The sequence below is a fragment of the Megascapheus bottae genome, chromosome 17 (genome assembly GCF_031878675.1).
Source record: "Megascapheus bottae isolate mThoBot1 chromosome 17, mThoBot2.hap1, whole genome shotgun sequence".
NCBI classification, from domain to species: domain Eukaryota; kingdom Metazoa; phylum Chordata; class Mammalia; order Rodentia; family Geomyidae; genus Megascapheus; species Megascapheus bottae.
In genome coordinates, this window is record NC_143525.1 from 25,290,403 (window position 1) to 25,304,773 (window position 14,371).

Sequence of the window (14,371 nt, forward strand, 5' to 3'; positions counted from 1 at the left end):
AAGAAAAATTGGGAATGGTCTGAGAGTGTGGCTTAGTGGTAGAGTGCTTGCTTAGCATGTATGAAACCCTGGGTTCAATTCCCCAGTACCACATAAACAAAAAAAGGTGGAAGTGGTGCTGTAGCTCAAGTGGTAGAGTGCTAGCATTGCGCAAAAGAAGCTCAGGAACAGTGCTTAGGTCCTGAGTTCAAGCCCCAGGACTGGAAAAAACAAAAACAAAAAAACCCCAAACCCTTCAGGGCTGAGCATGAGGGATGGCTCAGTGGTAGAATGCTAGCCTAGCATGCATGCAAACAGCCTCAAGTTCCACTCCCAGTACCAGACACTTGCTCCAGACACAGCAATTCTAGAATCTTCACAGAAGCACATTCTAGACTAGCAAAGAACAAACCAAAACAAAGGCACTCAAATCTCCATTCACCTCTATCCTCTTCCACATCTAATCCCCACCATCCTCGGGTATGGATGATCCCAGCCACGAGACTGGGTAGTGAGCAGTGGGGACAAAGTAATCACATGACTCAGCCTTGCTTCTTAGAGGTCTTTTATAGAAAGTGGTCAAATGCTTCTCACTGTGACAGCTCCACTTTAGGAATTTTTGTTTGCTTGTTGTTGGTTGTAGGGTTGAACTCAGGGCCTGGGCCCTGTCCCTGAGCCTCTCTGTGCTCAAGGCTAGCCCTCTACCACTTGAGTCACCACTTCTGGTTTGTGAGTGGTCAGTTGGAGATCAGAGTCTTCACTGGACTTTTCTGCCTGAGTTGGCGTTGAACGGCGATGTTCAGTTCTCAGCCTCCTGAGTAACAGGGTGATGGCACAGGGTGAGGGTCCTTCCTTCCAGGAGCCAGAAGACAGGGTAGACAGGATGGTTAAAGAAGGCGTGAAAGGTATGCAGCGGCTGAGCCTGGGGCTCCAGGCTGTAGAAGGTAAGGTAGCCAGAGGCCAGGTCCAATTCCATACCCAGGCGCCGTGCAGACACCCGAGGGAGGCGCTGGGCCTTGCCGTTGTGCCAGGCCTGGACACCTTCCTCCTGGATGCAGAGGCCCCAGGAGTCAGGCCCTCGGCCAATGTTGTCCGTGTTCATCCCCTGCTTGTGTCGTGTCAGCTCTGGGTAGGTGATGCCCAGGGTCACTGAGTGGTCCGAGGTGAGGACCTCCCAGTAGTGTCGCCCAGACCGGAAGCTCTGGCAACACTGCACCTGCCAGAGCTCGAAGCTGCCTGGCCTGGCGGGGCCCTGGGGCTCCCGGTGATGTGTCACCTGCTGGTCCTTATGAGACAGGTAGAAATAGCGGTTGGCACTGGCGGGGTCAAAGGTCAGATTGCGATAATCTATTGGGGAGAAAGAGAGAGACGGAAGTGAGCAAAGCTGGGCTGGGACTTGGGCCTAGTGGTAGAGTGCATGCCTAGCATGTACGAGGACCTGGGTTCAATTCTTCCGCACTATATACATAGAAAAAAGCCACAAGTGGTGCTGTGGCTCAAGTGGTAGAGCTCTAGCCTTGAGAAAACCCAAGGACAGTGCTCATGCCCTGTAACCAAGCCCAGGACTGCCAAGAAAAAAAAAAAAAAGAAGTGAGCAAAGGTTTCACTCTGTCCACATAATTGCATCTTCATTTATTTATCAGTGCTTGCTAGGCATATTGAGTACTGAAATGATCCTTGGAACTTGAACTCAGGGTCTGGGCACTGTCCTTGAACACTTTTTGCTCAAGGCTAGTCCTCTGCCACTTGAGCCACAGCACTACTTCTGTTTTTGTTTTCCTGTGTATGTGATACTGAGGAATGGAACTCAGGGCTTCGTGCATACTAGGCGAGTACTCTACCACTAGGTCACACTCCTGTCCTCCTCCTCTTTTTCTTTTTTTTTTGGTTGGTCATGGGGCTTGAACTCAGCTTGGGTACTGTCCCTGAGCTCTTCAGCTTAAGGCTACAGCCCTATCCCTGGGCCTGGGCACTGTCTCAGGGCTCTTCAGCTCAAGGCTATCTCCCTACTCTTGAGCTAAGACTCACTTCCCATTTTCTACAGGTTAATTGGAGATAAGAATCTCAGGTCTTTTTGTACCTGGGCTGCCTTTGAACCTTGATCCTCAGATCTCAGCCTCCTGAGGAACTACAGGCGTGAGCCACCACATCCAGCTCCTCCCTCCTTTTTTTTCTTTTTTTTTTTTAATTTATGTCAGCCAGGAGTTTAGCCTAGTGGTAGAGTGCTTGCTTAGCATGCATGAAGACCTGGGTTTGATTCCTCAGTACAACATACATAGAAAAAAAAAAAAAGCTGGAAGTGGTGCTGAGGCTCAAGTGGTAGAGGTCTAGCCTTGAGAAAGACCAAGGACGGTGCTCAGGCCCTGAGCTCAAGCCCAGGAATAACAACAACAAAAACAACAACAACAAAAAAAACCCCAAAACAAAAAATTATGCCTATACTAGAACCTGAACTAAGGGCCTGGGAACTGCCACTTAAGATTTTTCTCTTAAGGCTGGCACTTAACTACTTGAGCCACAGCTCCACATCCAGCTTTTTGCTAGTTATTTGGAAATAAAAAGTCTTACAGACTTTCCTGCCCAGGGTTGGTTTTGAATTATGATCCTCAGATCTCAACGTCCTGTGTAGTTAGGTTTACAGGGGTGAGCTACTGGTACCAGGTGAGAAAATAGTCTATGTGCTCACTCAGAAGAGAAAGGTGAGGCTTGGGGAGTAAGTAACGTGGTATTAAGTGGCAGGGTCAGGAGGTGTGGATCCACACTATCTCTGTGTGATCTCCTTCACACTGTGCTGGCAGCATCTGCCTCAGGGTAGTCGGGCAGGACTACATCCTGCACTAGGCCTGTAGGGCCGGAGCCAGGCCCAGAGAAGGCCATGGGACCGACATCCTGGGCAGTGGTGGCAGGTCCTCCCCAATGTTAACATACACACACACGCACACGCACGCACACACGCACGCACGCACGCACACACGCACGCACGCACGCACGCACACACGCACACGCACACGCACGCAGGCATACGCACAAACACTCTGGCCCCTTACTCTGCCAAAGTTTCTTCCTCAGTGGACATATCACGCTTGAAACCAGTGCCTGAGGAACCGTGGTATCTAGGAACAAAGTGGTGACAGACAGGTCATTGGTGGTGAGGCTAGATGGCATCTTCCCTGTACTGAGTGCGACAGCTGGACTGCTAAGGCTAGGGAGAGTTCTGGAGTCTGGCTCACCTGTGGGCGGGAAGTGGTCAGCCTTGGCTGGCATCCTGGAGGGATGCCATTCTTCTAGGAGGAGACCACAGAGTGGGCTCAGAGACTCCTTCAGGTCACTCAGCTGCTGATCCTCATCCCACTGCAGAGGGGTTTGCGGCCTGAGGGGGTCTGGGGGCTCAAAAAGCTGCCGTGATTCCTAAGCCCCAGGGACAGTGATAGTGAGCCCAGGCCTGAAGCAGGGAAGCAAGGTCCCAGCTCCCTGGCCCAGGCCTTACTACCTGGAGGAAAGTCTGATGGTCTCCTTGCTTCAGCAGATCCTCAACTCGGTGGCCATATTGAGTCAGGGCTCCCAGGTGGCCCTGTAGTCGCTGTTCTTCCTCCTGGATCTGTGCCAGCGCCTGTGTCTTGGCTGCCTCAATGTGTTCCAGTGCTAAGGCCTTCCGCTTCTCCAGGGCCTGTTGCAGGCAGCTGAATTTACTGGAAACCGCCGAGGCCAGAGTGCAGGCTGAATTCTGCATGGGCACAGAAGGAGCCTGAGGGTGGAAAGTCTGGGCCACTTGCTAAGGCAGGCCAGTACTAGGGTGGCCCTGTAGGCTGAAAGAGTGGAAAATGGGGAATAGAAGATCCCTGGACCCTCCTTCTCTTGGGGCCCCACTGCCTGCTGGGTACCTCCTTCCTTGCTGCCAGGAGGCATTTCCAGGCTCATACCTGCTATCCCAGGACCCAGCAGGCAGGGCAGTGCAGGGAGTGGTGGGCTGACCCCACCAGGCCTCCTACCTGGATCTGGTTGCTTTGCTGTTGTAGCTCCTGGAGCTGGCTCTCAGCCTGGGTGGTCCGCTGCTGGGTAACCTCCAGTCTGGCTCTCAGGTGGCCCTGTGGTGCCCATCCAGAGAAAGAACAGTAAGAGAGAGCCAGGGTTGAATGTGAGGCCCACCCCCTCCCCTTCACCTTGTGCCACCCCAGGCCATGCTGACTAGCAGGCCTGCACCTAATCACCAGCCTTGGTGTCCCAGGGAGGCCTGGACTAAAGCCCTTCCCCACAGCACAGGGTGATGTACAGAAGCCTCAGGCTGAAGACCAGCCACTCTCCCACTCTCCCACCACCTACAGCCTGGCCTCTGCTGCCTCTATGGCTGCAACTCCGCTCCAGTTCATTCTTCTCCCCTTGGCTACATGCCCTTAGTCCTCACCAGCCACGGGTCCTGCTGCACCCCCCACCCATTCCCTTACTGGTCTTGACGGTGATAATGACTTGGAAGACCCAGGATGATTTATTCACTAACACCAGGGCCCGCGATGCGGTGGCAGTGGGGCAGCAGCGCCCAGCTTTGCACTCGCCCCGGGTGTGCCCTGGCCGCGCCCCGGGGCAGCAGTTCAAGGACGCTCTGCCTGTCACCTCCCGCCCGGTAGGTCTTCCTGGAGCGCCAGCCTGCCGCCATCACCTCGCGCGCGCGGCGCTCCTCGTCCAACAGCACCCTTTCGTGGAGTCGACACTCGTGCACGGTGCAGGCGCAGCACGCGCAGCGGCCCTCGGTGCGGCAGAAGAGCTCGAGCGGCCGCCCGTGGCGCGGGCAGCTGGCGCCGGCGCCGGGGCCCGGCGGGAGATCGGGGTGCGGGCCGGGGCCGGGGTCGGGCCGCGGGCCCCGGGGGGCAGTGCGGAGCAGCTCCAGCACCTGGCTGAGCGCCACGTTGCGGCGCAGCTCGGCGCCACAGGGTTCCCGGCACTCGGGGCAGGACTTCTCGCAGCAGCGCCACGAGTCCCGGATGCAGTCCCCGCAGAAGTTGTGGCCGCAGGGCAGCGTCACCGGGTCCTGGTAGAGCCCTAGGCAGATGGAGCAGTTGAGCTTCTCCTTCAGCTGCTCTGGGTCTAAGGCGTCCATGGCCGGCCGGGCGGAAGGGAGGCCGCGGGGCCGCCCTCTAACCAGAGGAGCAGGGGGGGGGGGGGGGGGGGGGGGCCTTGGCTGGTGGGCGCGGCCCGTCCTGACCCCGCCCACCAGCGAGTCTGGGACCTAGGGTGTGGCTTTCCTGGGCCCATTCAGACACCCACACTGGTTTCCTGGCAGCACCATAGGGGATCTGGCTCCAGAGATAAGAGGGCCACGCCTCCTTAAGCAACTCTGGGCTTACCTTATGGAGCATCTGAAAAAACAAGGGTAGAGCCTGGCACTGTTGGCTCACACCTGTAATCCTAGCTACTCAGGAGGCTGAAATCTAAGGCTCACGGTTTGAAGCGGGGTCATGAAGAAAGTTGCTGAGACTCTGTATCTCCAGTTAACCAAAAAAAAAAAAAAAAAAAGAAGCTGGAAGTGGAGCAGTGGCACAATTGGCATAGCACTAGCTTTGAGCACAAAAACTCGGACAGTGTTCAGGCCAAGTTCAAGCCTTAGGAGAGGGAGAGGGAGGGCACATACCAAATAAAATCATAGTGTGAGGTAGAAGGGCCTGGCCAGGAGTCCCAGAAAACAGCCACTGAGCCAGTGCTCAATAAATGATCCGGTTTCACCAGAGGGGCTGTGCCCCTATTTTTCCTGGAGTCAGGCACTTGCCACAGCAGCGGTGTGGTGGGGGTCTCCTTTCTCTGGCTCTGCATAACTTTGGCTCTTTTAAAGTCAACATCAAGACGTAATGTTTTTGTTTTCCTCAGACACCCTTTAATAGACACCAAGCCAAATCCTAGGAGCTCCACTGTGTGGATGTAGGGCCTGGCCTCTTGAGCCAAGTAGGTCTTGAACCAGACTCTGGTAAGGACACTTCACAGCACACAGCCAGGTCCTGAGCATGTGGCCACACCTCCCAAGGTGAATCCCAGCAGGCCTGTTTTGTTTTGTTTTGCTTTTGTGCTAGCCTGGTACTTGAATACAGAACCTCAAAGCTGGTAGTCTACCACTTGAGCCACATCTCTACTTTCAGTTTTTGTTTTGTTTTGCCAGACCTGGAGCTTGAGCTCAGAGCCTGGGCACTGTCCTTGGACTTTCTCAAGACTAGAACTTTCTCAAGACCACCTGAGCCACAGCACCACTTCCCGCTTTTTCTAGGTATGTGGTACTGAGGAATTGAACCCAGGTCTTTGTGCAGGCCGGGCAAGCACTTTACCACTAGGCCAAACTCCTGGCCACTTTCAGCTTTTTGCTAATTAGATAACAGCCTCTCAATTTTGTCAGCAACTGCTGGCTTTGAACTGTGATCCTTAGATCTCAGCTTCCTGAATAACTATAATTATAGGCATGACCTACAGTGCGTAGCAAGGCCTGGCCCGAAGATCCCACTGCAACAAGTATCACAGCATGTCCCCTGCAGTTACACCTGCAGTCCTGAAAGTGACCCTCTCCCCTGGACCCTCTCCACTTTGACCTTTTCTCTTAGGGAGGGGAAAGCATCTACCCACTCAGTAGTTGGCGGGGGGGAGTGCTCACCAAGCAAAGGTGCCAATGTTTGGGGCTGCAAATCTTTCCAGCAGCTTATGGGACGGGCCAAGTACCATCGTTGTTTACCTCTCCATGGCTTTATCACCCATGGAGTGGCAGCACTGCCAAGGGACTCTGGCAAGACTCAGACTAGCAGCAGCAGATAGAAATCTCTTTATTCATTCCTTGTGTATCCTCATCGCCACCCACAGAGGACCTATCTCAAGACAGACCTCCAAGCTGGCCTCAAAGCTCTTTCCCAGTTGGTCCTGGTACATGGACGTGCCCTGGTAGACACACTTAGTAGATGCCATAGGTTGGCTCGTGGCTGTCCCTGTACCGGTCCAGGTAGCGCAGGGGCTGACCGTGGGGGAAGCGCTTCTGCTTGGGGTGGTAAGGGGGTGGCCGCACAAACTCAAACACGGGCTCTCGCATGTCTGTGAAAAGAGCAAAGGGCCTTGGGTGTACTCCTGTCAGCCTGAGCCCCCTCCCCAGCCTGTGAAGCCGAGGCCTGGCCAGGACTGCCCACCTGAGAGGAATGGCAATCCTCTCCTGGCAAGGCAGGAGGGGTCTGTGTGGGCAGGCCCACTGCCCCAGCCTTGTGCTGCCCTTACCCAGAAGCTCGTGGAAGGTGCGGGTGACTGAGTCATCCCAGCAGCATTGGAAAAAGGCCAGGCCAGCTGGAGTCATGGCTTCCTGGTGTTTCTTGTAGAAATCAAAAGTACGGAAGGTCCGTTGGGTCAGCTGATAGCTAGGAATAGCCAGGAAACATGAGGGAGGGTCCACCCACTCTTTCCACCCCCACAGGCAATCCCAGGAAGCTCCTGAGGTGGGCCTCATGGACAGTTCTGCTGCCAGCCCCAGGTCCTGGATGAAAAGAGAACAGGAGCCACCACACTGGGGAGCTGGCCCGAGAGGCCTGGGGTGCGCGTGAAGCACGCATTACCACGGTGAGGGGCGGGTGTCCTCAGAGAAGTCCACTGGCTTGTCTTGCTTGAAGAGCAGGAAGGCAAGGCGGTGGAAGCCGGAGCCTCGGGCGGGGAAGGGAGGGAGGTAGGAACATGTCTCCTGTCCCTCGGCCACTCTGTTGTCAGGGATGTTGGTCCTGGTGGGAAGGAGGTGTCTGTTCACTGCTGCTTTAGTGAGATGGCAGGGGACCCTCCCCCCAACTGTGTGCACCTTAGAGACTCAAGTCAGTCCCTGAGGTCACAGACCCTGGACAATCTACAGCATGATGCTTGGATATCATGCAGACATATGAAGAGAGAACAACAGCGAGGACAAGACTGAGTACACAGTTTACGAAGCCTAATTAGAAAGCCACCTCCCCTCCCTTCCCGGCTGCTTCTCCCCGTTTCTCTGTCTCTGGAGTCATGATAGGGCGAGTTTGCCCAGCCTGGCACTGGGGTGGCCACTGTACCTGTCTAGACAGATAGCTCCAGTTGTCTCTCAGTTATAGTGTCAGGGTCCCTGGCCTGGCCTCTGCCCCATGGCCTGGTGCTCCAAACCAAAGGCCACTGAGAACACGAAGGGCAGCAGGCTGGATGAGCTGGGGAAGGAACACCAGAGTTCCCCAAGCACTCAGAGATGTCGCAGCTGCCAGGGCCTCTCCTGGTCCTCGACCTCTTTGTCAAGCGGCCTGGGTAGCAATATGCTGGTATCACCCCAGCCTCCCAGGCAAGGAGCCAGGTCAGAGGGATGAAGAGTATGGGAACCGAACCATAAGAGGGCCATGGCCGCTGAAACCACCAGAAGGCATAGTAAGGGGTCACATCCTGGGACGGGAGGTTAGCCTGGGGCATAGTCAAGACTGAAACCTAGGGGTAGCCCTTTTTGAAGCTTCTAGGGCCTCTGCATCCCACCCTATGCTCCACCGGATACTCACACTAGCCAATGGACATACTCAGCATCTGGCTCCAGCAGGTGCCCATCTGCACAGAAACACAACCCACTAGTGCCGGCCCCACCCCTCGCAGCTCAGGGGAGGGAGAGGAGGCAGGAGATGGGGTGAGGCACCTACCCAAATTAGTGAGCAACAATGTCCACAGGGAACCCTGGCCTGCCTCATAGGTTACCTCTGGTGCCTGGGCAGCCTGTGGAAAGTAGAAGTTCCTTCTGGAGGGCTTGTGGCTGAAAGGGCCCTAGAGAAGGGAGCACCCACTCTGACCCAAAACAGGGTTGCAAATAGCTCTTCAGGGAGGCTCCGAGGCAGAAAGACCCAGTCTAAGATTAGAACTACAAAAGGACCATATACCAAGCAATAGGAATCAGGAAGGCTGCATAAAGCCAACAGCCTATCAGGCACAGTGACTTACGCCTGTAATCCTAGCAACTAGGAGGCTGAGACCTGAAGACAGCGGTTCAAAGCCAGCCTCGGCAGAAAAGTACGTGAGACATTTAACTTCAATTACATACTAGGAAACTAGAAGTAGCACTGTGACTCAAAGTGAACAGTAGCCTTAGCAAAAAGAGCTCACGGCAGTGCCCAGGCAGAGTTCAAGCCCCATGACAAATCAAAAAAGGCCAGCAGCCCATCCCAGGAATGTGCACAGATGAGCCACTTTTTACTGTCTCTGCCATTGACATGGTATTGTTTCCTAGAGAATCCAAATCTCCAACCCCAGGAGCTGTCCATGATGTGTCCATGTGAGTACAGCTAGGAGACTGGGCCCCGCCAGAGGTACCTCAGTTGGGGTCACTTCATTGCCGTAGTACACAGGCACCAGGTCTTCCTCACCCACAGCGTACGCCACACGCAGGGGGACCCAGGGCACGAAAGTGGCATCATGGAACAGGTCTCGGTACAGGCCATAATACTCAGCCAGGCGCTGCTTGTGGTGGGGGCCGCATGTCCTCTCCCACTCAGCCCGCACAGACTCCAGTGGGATGCTGGCTGGGAGGGAATGGGGCTGTTGGGATGAGGCCTGGAGTAGGCGCACAGAGGGCCACTCCCTGGGAAGCTTACCAGTTCGGAGGCGAGCACCCCGCTCCTCTTCCACAGTGGCCCGAAGCTCACGCCGGATCTGTTTTCGCTCCAGTAGCCGCTGGGTACTACTGACCTTGGGTGGAGGCAGCCCAATGTCAATTTTGTCTTTGGGATCTGGAGAAGGAAAGACATCTTGGAAAAAGCCTCTTCAACCTCTTGGTTAAGCCACCTGTCCCTACCTTGTGTCCTCACTGCTGCTGTCAGCTCTGAATCAAAAAACTAAAATACATTATTGGGTCTGATAAGATTTTTTTTCCCCTTGTTCCCTGTCTTCTTTAGGTAACAGAACTGAAGATAAATGCCATCCTCATTGTGGTTGGCATCATGATTCAGTTTACACGGACACACATGGGTCTTGGATGAAATGAACAGTTAAAGTCCTAGCGTCAATGATAGGACTTAAATGGACAGATAAACCATATCACAGCCAAACTTATTTAAACTGAGAGTCTGATCCTGCAGTTTAGATTGGGATTGGAGATTGGCATTTCTGCTATCTAGCTTTGGTAATTGATTTTGTTGCTGGTCTGGAAGCACTTTGGAGTAGGTAGGCCTGAGAAGTTCTGATACCTTTTCTCACTTATATTGCACACAACATGTGTTGAGCCCCCATCAGAGATGGTGTTAGTCCAGGAATTTCAATATGCTCTTTTTTTTTTTTTTTTTTAAACCAGTCTTGGGCTTGAGCTCAGGGCCTGAGCACTGTTCTTGGACTTTCTCAATGCTAGTGCTCTACCACTTGAGCTTCAGCACCACTTTTGGCTTTTTTCTATGTATGTGGTACCGAGGAATCGAACCTGGGTCTTGGTGCATGCTAGGCAAGCACTCTATCACTAGGCCAAACTCCCTGCCCTCAATATGCCTTTTCTTCCTCAGAGTGATTAATGATAGAGATAATGATTTTCATTCTATAGTAAAGCTTAGGGAGAGTGTTACCCCCTGAAGCTGAGGTAAGGTTTATATCAGACTATTTAGACTCTATTTAGCTTGTGCCCTTGAGTTCTGTAAAAGCTGCCTCTGTTAGCTGGGCGCTGGTGGCTCCCTAGCTACTCAGGAGGCTGAAATTCTGAGGATCATGGTGCAAAGCCAGCCTGGGCAGGAAAATCCATGAGACTCTTACCTTCAATTAACCACCAGAAAACTGGAAGTGGTGCTGTGGGTCAAGGTGGTATAGTGCTAAAAAAGCTCAGGGACAGAGCCCAGGCCCTGAGTTTAAGCCCCAGAACTGGCCAAAACAAAAACTGCCTCTGTGAGCCAAGAATATATGAAGCATTGAGTTTGATTGGAAGCAAAAAATTAAATGCACAAAACCCACCTCTATGCATGTTTTCAAAAAGAATGTACACACTAAATTCCTTAAAGGCTAAGTCTCTGTGTTAACTTGCCCAAAATTGTGCCATGCACTGTATGGGTGCAAGGATCCAAAGATGGATATGACAAACAGGATATGTCTGAAAGTGGGGGTAGAAAAACACAGAACAGGACACCGGTTATCCAGGGCACAGTGTAGCCAGGGCTACATATAAAATATTTTAGGGGCAGAGAGGGAAGTCAATAAAGATTTTAAAAGTTAGTATTTTAGAGGCTGTAACTTCTTTTTTTTTACTCCCCCCCGCCCCCCCCCCCCGCATTGACTGGCACTAAAGTTTGCACTCTGCTGGCTTGTTTGCTTGGCTGACACTCTACTTGTGTCACAGCTTTTTCCTTGTTAACTGGAAATGGATTCTCACGGATTTTTCTGCCCAGGCTGGCTTAGAATATGCTTTCCTTCCTTCTATCACCGATTTAACCTTCTGAGGATTAGGATTAGAGTTCCCAGACGCTGGCACCTGGCAGAACATGAGATCATTATTTGCCGTTATATTGGCGGTACTGGAATTTGCAAGCTGGGTCTCGAGTTCCCTAGGCTTGCTTGCTAGGCTGGCGCTCTACCACTTGGACCACGCCTCCAGTCCCTTCACACTCTTGCAAGTTGGGGGGCAAAGGGTATGAAGAATTCGGGAGGGACGCCGGGGTGCAGGCAGCGTTCCCCCACCCATCCACCGCAGTCCCCGCGTTCGGGGGCCAGGCTGGCGGGACTCCCGCACCATCCGGGGCCCGCGCCCGCAGCCCCGGCCCCCACGCACCCGTCTCCTTCAGGAAATGCTCCCGGTAGGTGCGCCACCAGTGCGGGGCTCGCGCCTCCTGTTCCGCCCGGCGCCGGTAGCGGTCGAAGCTCCGGTACTTCTCCAGCTTGTCTAGGTTGCTCACGTCGATGTCCTCGTTAGGCATGGGCCCCAGTGGGGCTCTCCGGTGGCGCAGGGCGGCTGCGGGCAGAGAGCGGGCCGTCACGCCGGCCCGGGCCTCGGGAGCCAGGGCCGGACGCCGGCACAAGTCCCGGGACTCGGCTACGGGGGGACCAAGAGCTCCCCCCAACCTCAGACCCCTCACCTGAAGTGCTGAAGCCCCGCCATCCCTGACTCCGGTAAAGCACGGCCCGGCACAAGGGGGCCGCCATCTTCCCCCGGGTCGCCAAAGACGCCGCCAGGCCCCAGCGGAGAGGTGGCCGGAGCGGTGCCTGAACGCAGCGCGGAGCCTGGCCACGCCCCCAACAGCTCCAAGCCCGTGCCCCAGGAGCTGTGCCCCTATCTGCGAGTCCAGGCCACGCCCCCAAAGACTCCTTCCGGAGGCCTGATTGCGGTCCTAAGCCTGAGGAAAAGGCGGGATGAGGGCTGTGAACCGCCACCAGGGGGCAGCATACACCGGCGCGCTCGCTGGTTTGTCTCCAGGGACTGAATCTCTCTTGGCACATGTGTAATCTGAGCCTAGTGGCCTAAATTTCCAGCTTGTGCTCTTTCATCACCTTTGTAGTTGCCTCACTTGGTTAACAAAAGCTGATAATTCCTACCTTACCGGTCTGTTAGGAGGATCCCAGTTGACACAGCAGTTACAGATGTTCGCTCTTGATGAAGACTAGCCCTCAGGCCTCCTCCCAGCAAACCTTCACTTTTCTCCACCTTGCACCCTTCAGGCCACCACAAGGGGTTACAATTGGCTGATTATTCCTATTCCTACTACTATGTTAAGGGTTCAGGTCCCACAACCAACCAAAAAAAAAAAAAAAAAGCTTAAACTACTACTATGCTATTATTTTGCCAGTCTTGGGGCTTGAACTCAGGGACTGGACACTGTTCCTGAGCTGCTTTTGCTCAAGGCTAGCACTCTACCACTTGAACCACAGTGCCACTTCTGGCTTTTTCTGTGATTGTGGCACTGAGGAGTCAAACCCAGGGCTTCATACATGCTAGGCAAGCACTCTACCACTAAGCCACATTCCCAGCCCATTTTATTTTAGTTTTTGTCAGACCTGGGTCATGAACTCTGGGCTTGGGCACTGTCACTGAGCTTTTATTTTTTATTTTTATTTTTTTTGTGGGTCATGGGGCTTGAACTTGCCTGGGCGCTGTCCCTGACCTCTTCTTCAGCTCAAGGCTACTGCCCTATCCTTGAGCCACACCCCACTTCCCCGTTTGCTGGAGGTAAGAGTCTCAGGTCCTTTTGTGCCTGGGCTGGCTTTGAACCATGATCCTCAGATCTCAGCCTCCTGAGTAGCTAGGATTATAGGCGTGAGCCACTAGGCCCAGCTAGGGCCTCACACTTGTTAGGCAGGTATTCTACCACTTGATCCACAGCCAAGTCCTTCTAATAAGTTTGAGGGTATTTGTTTTGTTTTGCAGTGCTTGGCTTCAACCCAGGGCCTCATGTATGCTGGACACTGAGCTTATCCCTAGGTCCCTCCCCTCCAAAGCAAGCAAGAGAAGTTATGGGCATTTTTTTTTTTTGTGCCAGTCCTGGGGCTTGAACTCAGGGCCTGGGCACTGTCCTTGGGCACTTTTTTTTTTTTGGTTAGTCATGGAACTTGATGTCTGGGCCTGGGTGCTGTCTCAGCTCAAGGCTACTGACTTACCTTTTGAGCCACAGTACCACTTTCGGTTTTCTGGTGATTAATTGGAGATGAGTCTCATGGACTTTTTAGTGTCAGGGTGGCACTGAAAACTGTGATCCTCAGATCTCAGCCTCCCGAGTATGCATCCAGCCTTGGACAGCTTTTGCTCAAGGATAGTGCTCTACCACTTGAGTCATAGCACCATTCCAACTTTTTCTGTATATGTGGTATGGAGGAATAGAACTTAAAGAAACCTCGCATGCTAGGTGAGCATTCTACCACTAGGCCAAACTCCCAGCTCTATAGGCATTTTCTGTTCCCCCGATTCCTCCTTCCTATCTGCTCTCTACCCCTAAACACAGTGGATTTTCAAAGATGCAAATGTGATCCCAAAGAGCTCTCCATTGAACAACCTGAAGATAAGTCCAAACCTCTGCATGCTCGGCCTCCACAGGCTCTCTGCTCACTGCACCCCTGCCTCCCCATGTGCTGGTGACCTCCAACCTACCTTCAGGTGGCTGCTGTAGGTTACTGCCTCTGCAAGTGCCAACTAATGTGACCAACCTTAGACCCCATGCCCTTTGAACAGATCTGGCTCACGACTGGCTGGGTGTCAACTAAATTCCAGGCTTGAACAAGGGTCAGTGAACATGCAATCCGAATGGGAATCAAGTCAAGAAGCAGCTGTAAAGTCTCTGTAGCTTATTTTCTAAGGGATGGCAGGAAGGGGACATGGCTGAATGCCTGGGGCTTTGGTCTTCCAGAACAGAGTTCGAATCTAGGCCCTGTTATCTAGTGTCATGTTGGGGAAGGTATGGAATGTCCCTGCACTTCCCTTTCTATATCTTAGAGCAGGGATGGTAAT

General features: G+C 53.6%; 2 protein-coding genes across 3 annotated transcripts; both read right to left on the reverse strand.

The window, feature by feature from the left end:
- Positions 1–462: 462 nt before the first annotated feature.
- Trim65 (tripartite motif containing 65) lies at positions 463–5,087 on the reverse strand. 2 transcript variants are annotated; one of them, XM_090350320.1, is made up of 6 exons: positions 4,634–5,087; positions 3,969–4,064; positions 3,470–3,703; positions 3,210–3,387; positions 3,027–3,092; positions 464–1,326 (listed from the first exon to the last, which is right to left on the reverse strand). In XM_090350320.1, exons 1-6 carry the CDS (start codon positions 5,069–5,071, stop codon positions 779–781), a joined length of 1,560 nt encoding a protein of 519 aa, XP_090206446.1. In that variant the 5' UTR covers positions 5,072–5,087; the 3' UTR covers positions 464–778. The 2 variants fall into 2 exon arrangements, with proteins under 2 accessions (XP_090206447.1, XP_090206446.1); XM_090350321.1 differs by lacking the exon at positions 3,027–3,092 and having other exon boundaries at positions 463–1,326.
- Positions 5,088–6,746: 1,659 nt separating this feature from the next.
- Mrpl38 (mitochondrial ribosomal protein L38) lies at positions 6,747–12,142 on the reverse strand. Its single transcript, XM_090350322.1, has 9 exons — positions 12,012–12,142; positions 11,708–11,887; positions 9,561–9,695; positions 9,280–9,488; positions 8,616–8,688; positions 8,481–8,526; positions 7,542–7,700; positions 7,210–7,346; positions 6,747–7,032 (listed from the first exon to the last, which is right to left on the reverse strand). The coding sequence occupies exons 1-9, from the start codon at positions 12,076–12,078 to the stop codon at positions 6,896–6,898; spliced, it is 1,143 nt and encodes a 380-aa protein (XP_090206448.1). The 5' UTR covers positions 12,079–12,142; the 3' UTR covers positions 6,747–6,895.
- Between the last annotated feature and the right edge of the window lie 2,229 nt (positions 12,143–14,371).

What these genes read in the sequence shown, in the direction of transcription:
- Trim65 (XM_090350320.1), bottom strand. Translation starts at nt 5,071, where the DNA reads ATGGACGCCTTAGACCCAGAGCAGCTGAAGGAGAAGCTCAACTGCTCC. An exon ending in TGACCACTTCCCGCCCACAG is followed by an intron (nt 3,093 to 3,209) that starts GTGAGCCAGACT and finishes CTTTGTTCCTAG; the next exon opens with ATACCACGGTTCCTCAGGCA. An exon ending in GAGGAAGAAACTTTGGCAGA is followed by an intron (nt 1,327 to 3,026) that starts GTAAGGGGCCAG and finishes TCTCCCCAATAG; the next exon opens with ATTATCGCAATCTGACCTTT.
- Mrpl38 (XM_090350322.1), bottom strand. Translation starts at nt 12,078, where the DNA reads ATGGCGGCCCCCTTGTGCCGGGCCGTGCTTTACCGGAGTCAGGGATGG. An exon ending in GACACCCGCCCCTCACCGTG is followed by an intron (nt 7,347 to 7,541) that starts GTAATGCGTGCT and finishes GGCTATTCCTAG; the next exon opens with CTATCAGCTGACCCAACGGA. An exon ending in CACCTTCCACGAGCTTCTGG is followed by an intron (nt 7,033 to 7,209) that starts GTAAGGGCAGCA and finishes CTCTTTTCACAG; the next exon opens with ACATGCGAGAGCCCGTGTTT.